General features: G+C 48.8%; 1 protein-coding gene across 2 annotated transcripts in view; it reads left to right on the forward strand.

Moving 5' to 3' along the window:
- itgb5 (integrin subunit beta 5) overlaps window positions 1–13,977 on the forward strand; it is a 55,007-nt gene that overhangs the window by 7,632 nt on the left and 33,398 nt on the right. For both annotated transcript variants that reach the window (XM_023950461.1, XM_023950462.1), the window contains exons 7-10: window positions 2,740–2,835; window positions 2,899–2,988; window positions 4,424–4,558; window positions 7,850–8,024. In XM_023950461.1, the coding sequence (XP_023806229.1) occupies window positions 2,740–2,835; window positions 2,899–2,988; window positions 4,424–4,558; window positions 7,850–8,024 (496 nt within the window). The remainder of the gene's footprint in view (window positions 1–2,739; window positions 2,836–2,898; window positions 2,989–4,423; window positions 4,559–7,849; window positions 8,025–13,977) is intronic.

Here is a 13,977-nt window from a genome sequence, read left to right on the forward strand (position 1 = left end):
TCTGCTACAGCCGTCTGCTTCAGCCGTTTGTCTTCAGCCGTCTGCTTCAGCCGTCTACTTCAGCCGTCTGTCTTCAGCCGTCTGTCTTCAGCTGTCTGCTTCAGCCGTCTGCTTCAGCCGTTTCCTTTAGCCGTATGTCTTCAGATGTATGCCTTCAGCCATCTGCTTCAGTCGTCTGCCTTCAGCCGTCTGCTTCAGCCCTCTGCCTTCAGCCGTCTGCTTCAGCCATCTGCTCCAGCCATTTGCCTTCAGCCTTTTGTTCTTAGCCGTCTGCTTCAGCCGTCTGCTTCGGCCGTCTGCTTCGGCCGTCTGCTTCAGTCGTCTGCCTTCAGCCGTCTGCCTTCAGCCGTCTGCCTTCAGCCGTCTGCCTTCAGCCGTCTGCCTTCAGCCGTCTGCTTCAGCCCTCTGCCTTCAGCTGTCTGCTCCAGCCATTTGCCTTCAGCCGTTTTCCTTCAGCCTTTTGTTCTTAGCTGTCTGCTTCAACCGTCTGCTTGAGCCGTCTGCTTCAGCCGTCTGCCTTCAGCCGTCTGCCTTCAGCCGTCTGCCTTCAGCCGTCTGCCTCAGCCGTCTGCTTCAGCCGTTTGCTTTAGCCGTCTGCTTCAGCCACTTGCCTTCAGCCATCTGCTTCAGCCGTCTGCTTTCAGCCGTCTGCTTCAGCCGTTTGTCTTCAGCCGTCTGCTTCAGCCATCTGCTCCAGCCATTTGCCTTCAGCCGTTTTCCTTCAGCCTTTTGTTCTTAGCCGTCTGCTTCAGCCATCTGCTTCGGCCGTCTGCTTCAGCCGTCTGCCTTCAGCCGTTTGTCTTCAGCCGTCTGCTTCAGCCGTCTGCTTCAGCCATCTGCCTTCAGCCATCTGCCTTCAGCAGTCTGCCTTCAGCAGTCTGCCTTCAGCCGTCTGCTTCAGCCGTCTGCTTCAGCCGTCTGCTGCAGCCGTTTGCCTTAGCTGTCTGCTTCAGCCACTTGCCTTCAGCCATGTGCTTCAGCCGTCCGCCTTCAACCGTCTGCTTCAGCCGTCTGCTTCAGCCGTCTGCCTTCAGCCGTCTGCTTCAGCCGTCTGCTACAGCCGTTTGCTTTAGCCGTTTGCTTCAGCCACTTGCCTTAAGCCATCTGCTTCAGCCGTCTGCCTTCAGCCGTCTGCTTCAGCCGTTTGTCTTCAGCCGTCTGCTTCAGCCGTTTGTCTTCAGCCGTCTGCTTCAGCTGTCTGCCTCAGCCGTCTGCCTTCAGCCGTCTGCTTTCAGCTGTCTTCTTAAGCCGTCTGCTTCGGCCGTCTGCCTTCAACCGTCTGCCTTCAGCCGTCTGCTTCAGCCGTCTGCTTCAGCCATCTGCCTCAGCCGTCTGCCTTCAGCCGTCTGCCTTCAGCCGTCTGCCTTCAGCCGTCTGCTTCAGCTGTCTGCTTCAGCCGTCTGCTGCAGCCGTTTGCCTTAGCTGTCTGCTTCAGCCACTTGCCTTCAGCCGTCTGCCTTCAACCGTCTGCTTGAGCCGTCTGCCTTCAGCCGTCTGCCTGCAGCCGTCTGCTTCAGCCGTCTGCTACAGCCGTTTGCTTTAGCCGTTTGCTTTAGCCACTTGCCTTAAGCCATCTGCTTCAGCCGTCTGCCTTCAGCCGTCTGCTTCAGCTGTCTGCTTCAGCCGTCTGCTGCAGCCGTTTGCCTTAGCTGTCTGCTTCAGCCACTTGCCTTCAGCCGTCTGCCTTCAACCGTCTGCTTGAGCCGTCTGCCTTCAGCCGTCTGCCTGCAGCCGTCTGCTTCAGCCGTCTGCTACAGCCGTTTGCTTTAGCCGTTTGCTTTAGCCACTTGCCTTAAGCCATCTGCTTCAGCCGTCTGCCTTCAGCCGTCTGCTTCAGCCGTTTGTCTTCAGCCGTCTGCTTTCAGCTGTCTTCTTCAGCCGTTTGTCTTCAGCCGTCTGCTTCATCTGTCTGCCTCAGCCGTCTGCCTTCAGCCGTCTGCCTTCAGCCGTCTGCCTTCAGCCGTCTGGCTTCAGCCGTCTGCCTTCAGCCGTCTGCTTTCAGCTGTCTTCTTAAGCCGTCTGCTTCGGCCGTCTGCCTTCAGCCGTCTGCCTTCAGCCGTCTGCTTCAGCCGTCTGCTTCAGCCATCTGCCTCAGCCGTCTGCCTTCAGCCGTCTGCCTTCAGCCGTCTGCCTTCAGCCGTCTGCCTTCAGCCGTCTGCTTCAGCCATCTGCTGCAGCCGTTTGCCTTAGCTGTTTGCTTCAGCCACTTGCCTTCAGCCATCTGCTTCAGCCGTCTGCCTTCAACCGTCTGCTTGAGCCGTCTGCTTCAGCCGTCTGCCTTCAGCCGTCTGCTTCAGCCGTCTGCTACAGCCGTTTGCTTTAGCCGTTTGCTTCAGCCACTTGCCTTAAGCCATCTGCTTCAGCCGTCTGCCTTCAGCCGTCTGCTTCAGCCGTCTGCTTCAGCCGTTTGTCTTCAGCCGTCTGCTTCAGCCGTCTACTTCAGCCGTCTGTCTTCAGCTGTCTGCTTCAGCTGTCTGCTTCAGCCGTCTGCTTCAGCCGTTTCCTTTAGCCGGATGTCTTCAGATGTATGCCTTCAGCCATCTTTCAGCCGTCTGCCTTTAGCCGTCTGCCTTCAGCCGTCTGCCTTCAGCCGTCTGCTTTCAGCCGTCTGCTTCAGCCCTCTGCCTTCAGCCGTCTCCTTCAGCCGTTTCATTGAGGAAAAAGTTGCACATTGGGAGGTCTGTTTCGGGGTGGAGGGGTCCTGACCATGATCTGATCATCACGTCTGTCTCTCTGCAGGATTATCCATCTCTGGCTTTGCTGGGGGAGAAGCTGGCAGAAAACAACATCTTCCTCATCTTCGCTGTTACCAAACGGCACTATGTCATTTACAAGGTACCCCCCCAGTGTCCGGTTCCTCTGATTCTGGACCCTTACTGATCTCTTCTCTGGTCACAGAACTTGACGGCCCTCATACCAGGAACCACGGTGGAGATTCTGGACCAGGACTCCAAGAACGTGATCCAGCTGATCATCACAGCCTACAGCGTGAGTGTGTGTGTGTGTTGGGGGGTCTGCACCTGTTTCCTGTCTGAATCTGAGCGTCGTCTGTTCTGGAGCTCAGACTGGGGAGGTGCTGGGTCACCCGTGGCCTGACCCCCTCCCTGGGTGTGGGAGTTGATTCATTTCAACTACAAGCATGCAGGCAGGACCAGGACCAGAGGACGGGGGGATCTCTTGGCCCAGTCCACCAGAACCGGGACCACTTGTCTGAGGGGCCCAGCCCTCCAATGTAGACAAAAAAAAAAAGACGCATTCTACTAGAAAAGTGATAACCTTTATTAGTACTAGCGGTGCTACGATTAATTGATTAATAAATGAAACGATTTCTATTCCTACTATCCAACCAGATGGATATGTCTGAGGTGATTTCTTAATCGAATTAACAAATACCGTTATGAAATCACTTCAAAATGAAAGAAATCGATTATATCAATAACGGGAAATCCCATCTGGACTGAGGTACAGCAGGTTTATTTACTATAATGTAAAACCGACCAATCACAGCGGACAACACACGTGATGTCATCAACAGTCCAATGTGTGGACAGACTGTGAATAAAGTCATGTGACCATCCAGTGTCTAGAATGTTCTAGAATGTTCCCTTTGGATTCTCTGGATGTGGAAAAACAACAGTGGTGAACTTTAGGAAACTAACATGTGAATGGATTTGACATTCATTCTAGTTTACTTGTTGGTTTGGACACAGATTTCATTTAACTTGATGATCTGGAAGAAATCCAAGAATCTGGAAAACTGTTCAGTAGCAGGAATTTCTGTCTGGAAGTTTGGATCAAGAGGATCTGGATCCACTTTAGGTTCAGAGGATCAGGATCCACTTCAGGACAGAGGATCTGGATCCACTTTAGGACAGAGGATCTGGATCCACTTTAGGTTCAGAGGATCTGGATCCGCTTTAGGACAGAGGATCTGGATCCACTTTAGGACAGAGGATCTGGATCCACTTTAGGTTCAGAGGATCTGGATCCACTTTAGGACAGAGGATCTGGATCCACTTTAGGTTCAGAGGATCTGGATCCACTTTAGGACAGAGGATCTGGATCCACTTTAGGACAGAGGATCTGGATCCACTTTAGGGCAGAGGATCAGATCCAATCAGATCGATCAGAATGAACCGATATCCACTATAACTCGTATCGACAATGACAAATGATGATGTGGATTAAATGTTGTTAAAACAAATCGTTACCTCTAGCTGACTCACTTCAGGCGGTCTTCTGTATCATTCGGTAAAAGCTCTAATAGAAACAGGATTTTGTTATATAAGACCAACGTTTAAGACATCTTGGTTGAGTCAATGTCGCTGTGAGGCGTTCAGGGACAGTCTGTAGCTCTTGCTCGTGGTGGTCAATCAGCTGGAGTTCTGTGTCAGCTGCTGAGTTATGGACCTGCTCTCCTCAGAACATCCGCTCGAAAGTGGAGCTGACCACATCAGACCCCCCAGAGGACATCAACCTGTCCTTCACCGCCACCTGCCAGGATGGGAAGCCCCTGCCAGGCCTCAGGAAGTGTGCTGATCTTAAGTTAGGAGACACGGTGAGTCCCTGTCCGCACCCCCCCTCAGACCTCCATGCATGTTGGTGCTGGAGGTCTTTGTGCCTCTGCGAAAGTCCTGGAGTGTTGATGACGGTCTTTGTGGAGGGCTGGGGAGTTCCTGCTGTGATTCCTGCATGTTCTTGTGTTGTTAACATGTTCTTGTAGCATTTTTCTGATGATGGAGGAGAAAAATCCAGATCAAAACTGCCTTTCTGACTATTTCTTTATTCAAGTCGCAGAAGAAAAACTGCCTTTAGAAAAAGCTTCAGTTATGATGCAGAAACTGGGACGGGGGGGCAAAGTCTCACTGCCCCCCCAAACGCGCACCCCCTGCCCCTCTCATGCTTAGGTGTGTGCGAAGTGATGAGGGTTCAACACCCATGTGCTGTAGAGAAACGCAGTTCTCCTAATCAGACACTGATGTTAGCTTTCAACTGTTCCTAAAAGTGTTGCATTGACAGGGAAATGGATTTCTTGGTGACAGCAGCATTAAAAACGTCTCATGTGTTTGCTGTCAACACGTCACTGAATAAACGTAAAAAAAAGAGAGCGCTTTGACAAAACATCAAACATGATCACAGTGGTCCGCCTTTACACAGTAGTTAGTATTTTTTTTTTTTTTTATTTCTTGTGACTGATTTTTTTTTTTTTCTGTTCCTGACTTGGGCCTAAATAGAAAGGGGGGCGTGTGAATAGAGGTGGCCCCGCCCTGATCCGCCTGTCTGGCTGACATTCCTGACTCATGTCAGGGCGCGCTCTGGCAGCTTTCTTTCCCGTCTCTAAGGCTTCTCCGGTGTAGTTCAAGCAGGTTTTGGGAAGTCGAGTAAAGCGGTTAGCTCCTCCCTCCAGCTGGTCTCCAGTATGTTGACCAGGGAGGCATGTGGTTCAGTGGTGTGACACGGGGTTTGAAACTGAGTCTTCTGGCGCCGCTAACGTTCTCCTGACGTTTTTTTGTGCCTGACCCGCTATTCATTTATTATCTAGCCTCTGGCTCAGATGGACCTCTCACTTCCATTGTTTCTCCTTTCAACAGGATGTTCACCAGCATCCGTGCACAAGCGTGCACGGAAACATGTTCAGCTGTGCTCCATTCATCTTAATGGTATACTGGCTTAGGGCTTTTCTGGTCTTTTCCAAAGACGCGGCCCGATCCGGTTCCTGGCTGGCTGTGAGCCGGTTCCACATCCCAATGACTGAGAACAGAGGGAGTTCGTCTGCACGGGGGCTCGCCCACAGCTCGATTTTGAACAGAAAGGGGCGTGTCTTCAGTGCAGGTTCTTTGTCATTAGAGGTCCAGCCATGTGGTCATTTGTTTCCTGTAAAGTTTCCTAAAAGTCCGTCATCCACGGGGGCAGTTTGAGTCATGGTGAAGGCTGCCCCCACTCTATTAGTTTTTTCTCTTTTGTCTTTGTGCCCCCCTCTGTCCTGTCCTGAGGCCTCTTACCCCCCCCATGTCTCCCTTTTTGACCGGCTTCCTCGTGACTCGCATTTCCACTGACTTCCTCTGGGTTGAATTGTGTGCCTCATTAAATCATTAACCGTCCCTCACTGGAGTACTGGGGGGGGGGCGTTCAGGGTGTCATGTGACGGCGCTCCTCCTGCTTCCTGAAATTCCTGCTTTGGTCAGACAGCACTCCGGCTGCGCCCGTCCATTCTGAAGTTTGACACGGTAGAAAGACGAGGATGAAGTTGGACATTTGAACATTTGTCCGTTGAGTGAAACGGGCACCATTTCTGGCCGCCCATCTCACGGCGTCATCCTAGAGCCGGCCTTGTTTCTGCGTTTCGCCCATGAAAACAAACAACTTCCAAACTTTTGCAAAGATGGATGTTCATATTGCTCTTATGAAATGAACGCGTTTAGCCGATCACTGCTAGCTCCACGGAGAAAGTGGGTGTGTGTTAGCCTGGAGGCGGAGCTGGCAGTGCAGACTGTTCGCTCATGTTTATATGTCTTAACCTGGGGACCCCATCATTCTGAGGGCCTGGGAGGGGCTGGTGCTCAGAGTGCAGGGTTTTAGAGGAACACTCAGAAATGAGTGAATGGATCAAAATGCCACTTTTTATAGTGAGGAACGGGCATTCTAAAACTCTTTAAAGCTCAAAAAGGTGATTTAGCATGAACCCTTTAAAGCTGTGGGTGTCAGTGAAAACAGTATTCTCATCTATCTTTATGCTGATGACACAATACTGTCACCCTAAAATTCATTTGACATCATCTGCTGACATTCTCAGAGCTGTCTGTCCATTAAGAACCAAAGGAGGCTGGAACCTCATCTGCATCAGCCTGAATGGTTCAGTCTTACTCAGGAGGTGGAGATCCAGCAGATTTATGTTCAGACATCAAAGATCCACCACAGAAGGGTTACGTCTGTACAGCAAAGACTGTTTAAGCATCTGGAGTTGTTCTCAACAGTCAACATTGTAACTTTCTGTAACATCATACAGTACTACAAAAAACACTGCAAGGTAAAAGAAAGACCTTACTTTCATTAGTGACAAATACTCTAAACATTTTTCTGATGAGAAAATTCAAATGGAACGAAAAGGAAAAAGGTAAAAATGTCATCTCAGTGTGAATGTGAACACGTGTGCATGCCAGCAAATGCTTGGGTGGGAAGGTCTTCAGTCTGTCATCCTTAAGGAATGGGTTCACCGCTGAAGGGCTGGAGTGCGTCCAGCTGCCTCACAGACGCTGGTTGGGTTTTGCTGAGCAGAACCAGACTATGGATCCTGCTCCTGGAGTTTGGAAGGTTTGGTTTTGGTTCTTGGCGTTTCTTTAGGTGAGCCAGTCACCAGTCCTTCAGGCAGAGGAGGGCATTTCTTTCTTCCCACTGCAGCCATCTGTCTTGCAGTCTGCAAACATGAAGGGCGTGCACGACGAACGACCCTAAATGAGGGTGGAGCTGGAACCTCTTAAATGTGGCTTCATCTCTGGTGAAACTGTTGCTGTCTGACTGCAAACGATGAAGAACGGCTCCAAGCGATGTGAAGGAATAATAAAGTGTCATGGCCATCAGCAGATGGTTTCCTTATGTGGGGCTTCTGTGGTTCCACTTTGTAACAGCGAGGAGAACATCTTGTGTTTGGGCAGCTCTTCTGCTCTTTGGCTTTGACCATCTCTCTGTCAACTGGACGCTGGTTCTGTTACACATTCTTCTGTAGAAATAAACCCAGAAGCCGGCTCGTGTGCAGTTCACATGCTTTAGCACACGGATGACCCTGATCTGAACCACCAGAAGGAAGTGCGTCTCCATCCTCATCCACTCACCGCTCTGTTCTGCTGTGTAGGTCTCCTTTGATGTGAGTGTGGAGACGAGGAGCTGTTCCTCCAACAACCCCAAACAGAGCTTCACCATCAAGCCGGTGGGCTTCGAGGACCGCCTGGAGGTGGCCGTGACATACGAGTGCGACTGCGGCTGCAGCCAGAACGCGCAGACCAACAGCAGCATCTGCAGCTCTATCGGTACCTCAGCCCCCTTCCTCAGTGAAGCTCATAGCAACCCTAAAAACTTTCATACTAAAATGTCTGTGAGAGTGCAGTCCCAACCGTCATCTAAAATAAAGTCTCTCCACTTTAGAAGTGAAAATGATAAGAGCTAAAAGGCCATAAAACTTTCATGTATGAGCTGATGACATCATACAAGTCTACTATTGATAGCTTTGATATGTCACAGTCTAAGGGAAACGCCCCCCTGGTGGCAAAGAAGCTGCAGTCATGTAGACGGGACAGAATGAGAGCAAAGGGAAATGCCAGAGACGTCCACTGGTCTTTAGTTTTCAAAGGCTTCCTCTGCAGTAGCAGCTCCTCATTAGCGCAGCTAGCATGCCACAATCTGATGTTATCTGACAGTGATGTCATCATACTCTTTCTCAGTTTGCACTGTACTGAAACGACCTACACCATGGTATACACAGGCTGTGGGCGGAGTCTCACTTTAACTGTTTAGTTATATAGAGCTGTTTCTATTCTTGAAACTATACCCTTCCTTATAATCTGACCCTAAATAATGTAGAAATGACTGTAAAAGACACAAGCGTCTGCTGTATGAAGACAAGAGACGTCAAAATGAGGAGAAATCTGCGCTTTAGTTTCCATCTGAAAAAGTCTGCCTCTCAAACTTCATGTTAATAGTAGAAACTTTACAGCTAGAGTAAAACAAAGACAAACCATCATAACACAAACAACCAGCAATTTTAACATGATCAGTAAGAAATCAGGACATGGAAAGAGCTGCTTAAAGAGTTCTATGTTCTATTTCCAATGGTGGCACAGTTCATCCTCAACCCCACCCACAACGTTGAGGTGGGGGTCGGTCACTATTTACCTGACAGAAGGAAGGCTTTGGCTTCAAAGGCTGGGGAAAATTATTGCTGAATATGCTGAAACATTGACTGAAAATGACAACTGGACAGAGTAATCACCTACTGCCCCCACCCCCATGGTCCAAACAGGAAGTACCTGCTGGCTCCAAGAAGCCAAATCCTATAGACGTCATTGGAGAAATAGACAGCCGTTACCCTGTCAATCTATTGTTCACCTCCCTGCATATCCCATCAGAGGTCACCACAGCTATCTGCAACAAGAAGCACTTTAGGTTAAGATATGTTTTTCCAAAAAGAGAACAATAAATGAGTGAAAACAAAGGATTATGGAAACATAATCTGTTTTTCTATCAGTGTTCTTATGCGATTACGTTGAAACATTGGTCTTCCTAAAAGTTCCTAAAAGGTGGGATCACATCAGGGATCAGCTCTGAGCCACTTCCTGTTTCCTGGTGATGGACAGACTGACAGATGAGGTTAGACAGGAACCACCACAAACCATGATGTTTGCAGACGATACTGTGATTTGTAGTGAGAGCAGAGAACAGGTGGAGGAGAAGCTAGAGAGGTGGAGGTTTGTCCTGGAAAGGAGAGGAATGAAGGTTAGCGGCAGCAAGACGGAGAACATGTGTGTGAATGAGAGGAACCCAAGAGGAAGAGTGAGGTTACAGGAAGAAGAGATGAAGAAGGAGGATCTGAAGGATCTAGGGTCAGCAGTCCAGAGGAACGGAGAGAGTGGAAAAGAAGTGAAGAAGAGAGCAGGCAGGTTGGAATGGGTGGAGAAAAGTGTCAGAAAAGAGTTTGAGCTGGAATGAAAGGAAAGGTGGAGAAAAGTGTGGAGAGAGCAGCCATGTTGTTTCCTAGAGACACTGAGGAAGACAGGAAGCAGAGATGAAGATGCTGAGGTTCTCTTTGGGAGGAACCAGGCTGGATCAGGAAAAAGGACATCAGAGGGACAGAACATGGTAGAGGTTCTGGAGATAAAGCCAGACTGAGATGGTTGAGACTGAAAGATGCTGAGTCTAGAGCTGCCAGAGTTCTAGAGGAAGACCAGAGAGGAGGATTCTGGATGCAGAGAAGGAAGACATGAAGGTAGCTGCTGGTAGAGGATGAAGAAGACATGAAGGTAGCTGCTGGTAGAGGATGAAGAAGACATGAAGGTAGCTGCTGGTAGATGATGATGAAGACATGAAGGTAGCTGCTGGTAGATGATGATGAAGACATGAAGGTAGCTGCTGGTAGAGGATGAAGAAGACATGAAGGTAGCTGCTGGTAGAGGATGATGAAGACATGAAGGTAGCTGCTGGTAGATGATGAAGAAGACATGAAGGTAGCTGCTGGTAGATGATGATGAAGACATGAAGGTAGCTGCTGGTAGAGGATGAAGAAGACATGAAGGTAGCTGCTGGTAGAGGATGAAGAAGACATGAAGGTAGCTGCTGGTAGAGGATGATGAAGACATGAAGGTAGCTGCTGGTAGAGGATGAAGAAGACATGAAGGTAGCTGCTGGTAGAGGATGAAGACATGAAGGTAGCTGCTGGTAGAGGATGATGAAGACATGAAGGTAGCTGCTGGTAGAGGATGAAAAAGAAATGAAGGTAGCTGCTGGTAGAGGATGAAGAAGACATGAAGGTAGCTGCTGGTAGATGATGATGAAGACATGAAGGTAGCTGCTGGTAGAGGATGAACAAGACATGAAGGTAGCTGCTGGTAGAGGATGAAGAAGACATGAAGGTAGCTGCTGGTAGATGATGAAGACATGAAGGTAGCTGCTGGTAGAGGATGATGAAGACATGAAGGTAGCTGCTGGTAGAGGATGATGAAGACATGAAGGTAGCTGCTGGTAAAGGATGATGAAGACATGAAGGTAGCTGCTGGTAGATGATGAAGAAGACATGAAGGTAGCTGCTGGTAGATGATGATGAAGACATGAAGGTAGCTGCTGGTAGAGGATGAAGAAGACATGAAGGTAGCTGCTGGTAGAGGATGAAGAAGACATGAAGGTAGCTGCTGGTAGATGATGAAGACATGAAGGTAGCTGCTGGTAGAGGATGATGAAGACATGAAGGTAGCTGCTGGTAGAGGATGAAGAAGACATGAAGGTAGCTGCTGGTAGAGGATGAAGAAGACATGAAGGTAGCTGCTGGTAGATGATGAAGACATGAAGGTAGCTGCTGGTAGAGGATGATGAAGACATGAAGGTAGCTGCTGGTAGAGGATGAAGAAGACATGAAGGTAGTTGCTGGTAGAGGATGAAGAAGACATGAAAGTAGCTGCTGGTAGAGGATGATGAAGACATGAAGGTAGCTGCTGGTAGAGGATGATGAAGACATGAAAGTAGCTGCTGGTAGAGGATGATGAAGACATGAAGGTAGCTGCTGGTAGAGGATGATGAAGACATGAAGGTAGCTGCTGGTAGAGGATGAAGAAGAAATGAAGGTAGTTGCTGGTAGAGGATGATGAAGACATGAAGGTAACTGCTGGGAGAGGATGATGAAGACATGAAAGTAGCTGCTGGTAGAGGATGATGAAGACATGAAGGTAGCTGCTGGTAGAGGATGAAGAAAAAATGAAGGTAGTGCTGGTAGAGGATGAAAGAATGAAGGTAGTTGCTGGTAGAGGATGATGAAGACATGAAGGTAGCTGCTGGTAGAGGATGAAGAAGACATGAAGGTAGCTGCTGGTAGAGGATGATGAAGACATGAAGGTAGCTGCTGGTAGAGGATGAAGAAGACATGAAGGTAGGTGCTGGTAGAGGATGAAGAAGACATGAAAGTAGTTGCTGGTAGAGGATGAAGAAGACATGAAGGTAGCTGCTGGTAGAGGATGAAGACATGAAGGTAGCTGCTGGTAGAGGATGAAGAAGACATGAAGGTAGCTGCTGGTAGAGGATGAAGACATGAAGGTAGCTGCTGGTAGAGGATGAAGAAGACATGAAGGTAGCTGCTGGTAGAGGATGATGAAGACATGAAGGTAGCTGCTGGTAGAGGATGAAGACATGAAGTAGCTGCTGGTAGAGGATGATGAAGACATGAAGGTAGCTGCTGGTAGAGGATGATGAAGACATGAAGGTAGCTGCTGGTAGAGGATGAAGACATGAAGGTAGCTGCTGGTAGAGGATGAAGACATGAAGGTAGCTGCTGGTAGAGGATGATGAAGACATGAAGGTAGCTGCTGGTAGAGGATGATGAAGACATGAAGGTAGCTGCTGGTAGAGGATGAAGACATGAAGGTAGCTGCTGGTAGAGGATGATGAAGACATGAAGGTAGCTGCTGGTAGAGGATGAAGAAGACATGAAGGTAGCTGCTGGTAGAGGATGAAGAAGACATGAAGGTAGCTGCTGGTAGAGGATGATGAAGACATGAAGGTAGCTGCTGGTAGAGGATGATGAAGACATGAAGGTAGCTGCTGGTAGAGGATGAAGAAGACATGAAGGTAGCTGCTGGTAGAGGATGAAGACATGAAGGTAGCTGCTGGTAGATGATGAAGAAGACATGAAGGTAGCTGCTGGTAGAGGATGATGAAGACATGAAGGTAGCTGCTGGTAGAGGATGATGAAGACATGAAGGTAGCTGCTGGTAGAGGATGAAGAAGACATGAAGGTAGTTGCTGGTAGAGGATGAAGACATGAAGGTAGCTGCTGGTAGAGGATGATGAAGACATGAAGGTAGCTGCTGGTAGATGATGAAGAAGACATGAAGGTAGCTGCTGGTAGAGGATGATGAAGACATGAAGGTAGCTGCTGGTAGAGGATGATGAAGACATGAAGGTAGCTGCTGGTAGAAGATGAAGACATGAAGGTAGCTGCTGGTAGAGGATGAAGACATGAAGGTAGCTGCTGGTAGAGGATGAAGAAGACATGAAGGTAGTTGCTGGTAGAGGATGAAGACATGAAGGTAGCTGCTGGTAGAGGATGATGAAGACATGAAGGTAGCTGCTGGTAGATGATGAAGAAGACATGAAGGTAGCTGCTGGTAGAGGATGATGAAGACATGAAGGTAGCTGCTGGTAGAGGATGATGAAGACATGAAGGTAGCTGCTGGTAGAAGATGATGAAGACATGAAGGTAGCTGCTGGTAGAGGATGAAGACATGAAGGTAGCTGCTGGTAGAGGATGATGAAGACATGAAGGTAGCTGCTGGTAGAGGATGATGAAGACATGAAGGTAGCTGCTGGTAGAGGATGAAGAAGAAATGAAGGTAGTTGCTGGTAGAGGATGATGAAGACATGAAGGTAGCTGCTGGTAGAGGATGATGAAGACATGAAGGTAGCTGCTGGTAGAGGATGAAGAAGAAATGAAGGTAGCTGCTGGTAGAGGATGAAGAAGAAATGAAGGTAGCTGCTGGTAGAGGATGATGAAGACATGAAGGTAGCTGCTGGTAGAGGATGAAGAAGACATGAAGGTAGGTGCTGGTAGAGGATGAAGAAGACATGAAGGTAGCTGCTGGTAGAGGATGAAGAAGACATGAAGGTAGCTGCTGGTAGAGGATGATGAAGACATGAAGGTAGCTGCTGGTAGAGGATGAAGAAGACATGAAGGTAGCTGCTGGTAGAGGATGAAGACATGAAGGTAGCTGCTGGTAGAGGATGATGAAGACATGAAGGTAGCTGCTGGTAGAGGATGAAAAAGAAATGAAGGTAGTTGCTGGTAGAGGATTATGAAGACATGAAGGTAGCTGCTGGTAGAGGATGATGAAGACATGAAGGTAGCTGCTGGTAGAGGATGAAGAAGACATGAAGGTAGCTGCTGGTAGAGGATGAAGAAGACATGAAGGTAGGTGCTGGTAGAGGATGAAGACATGAAGGTAGCTGCTGGTAGAGGATGATGAAGACATGAAGGTAGCTGCTGGTAGAGGATGATGAAGACATGAAGGTAGCTGCTGGTAGAGGATGATGAAGACATGAAGGTAGCTGCTGGTAGAGGATGAAGAAGACATGAAGGTAGCTGCTGGTAGAGGATGAAGAAGACATGAAGGTAGCTGCTGGTAAAGGATGATGAAGACATGAAGGTAGCTGCTGGTAGATGATGAAGAAGACATGAAGGTAGCTGCTGGTAGATGATGATGAAGACATGAAGGTAGCTGCTGGTAG

This window comes from Oryzias latipes, chromosome 21, assembly GCF_002234675.1.
Source record: "Oryzias latipes chromosome 21, ASM223467v1".
Classification (NCBI taxonomy): domain Eukaryota; kingdom Metazoa; phylum Chordata; class Actinopteri; order Beloniformes; family Adrianichthyidae; genus Oryzias; species Oryzias latipes.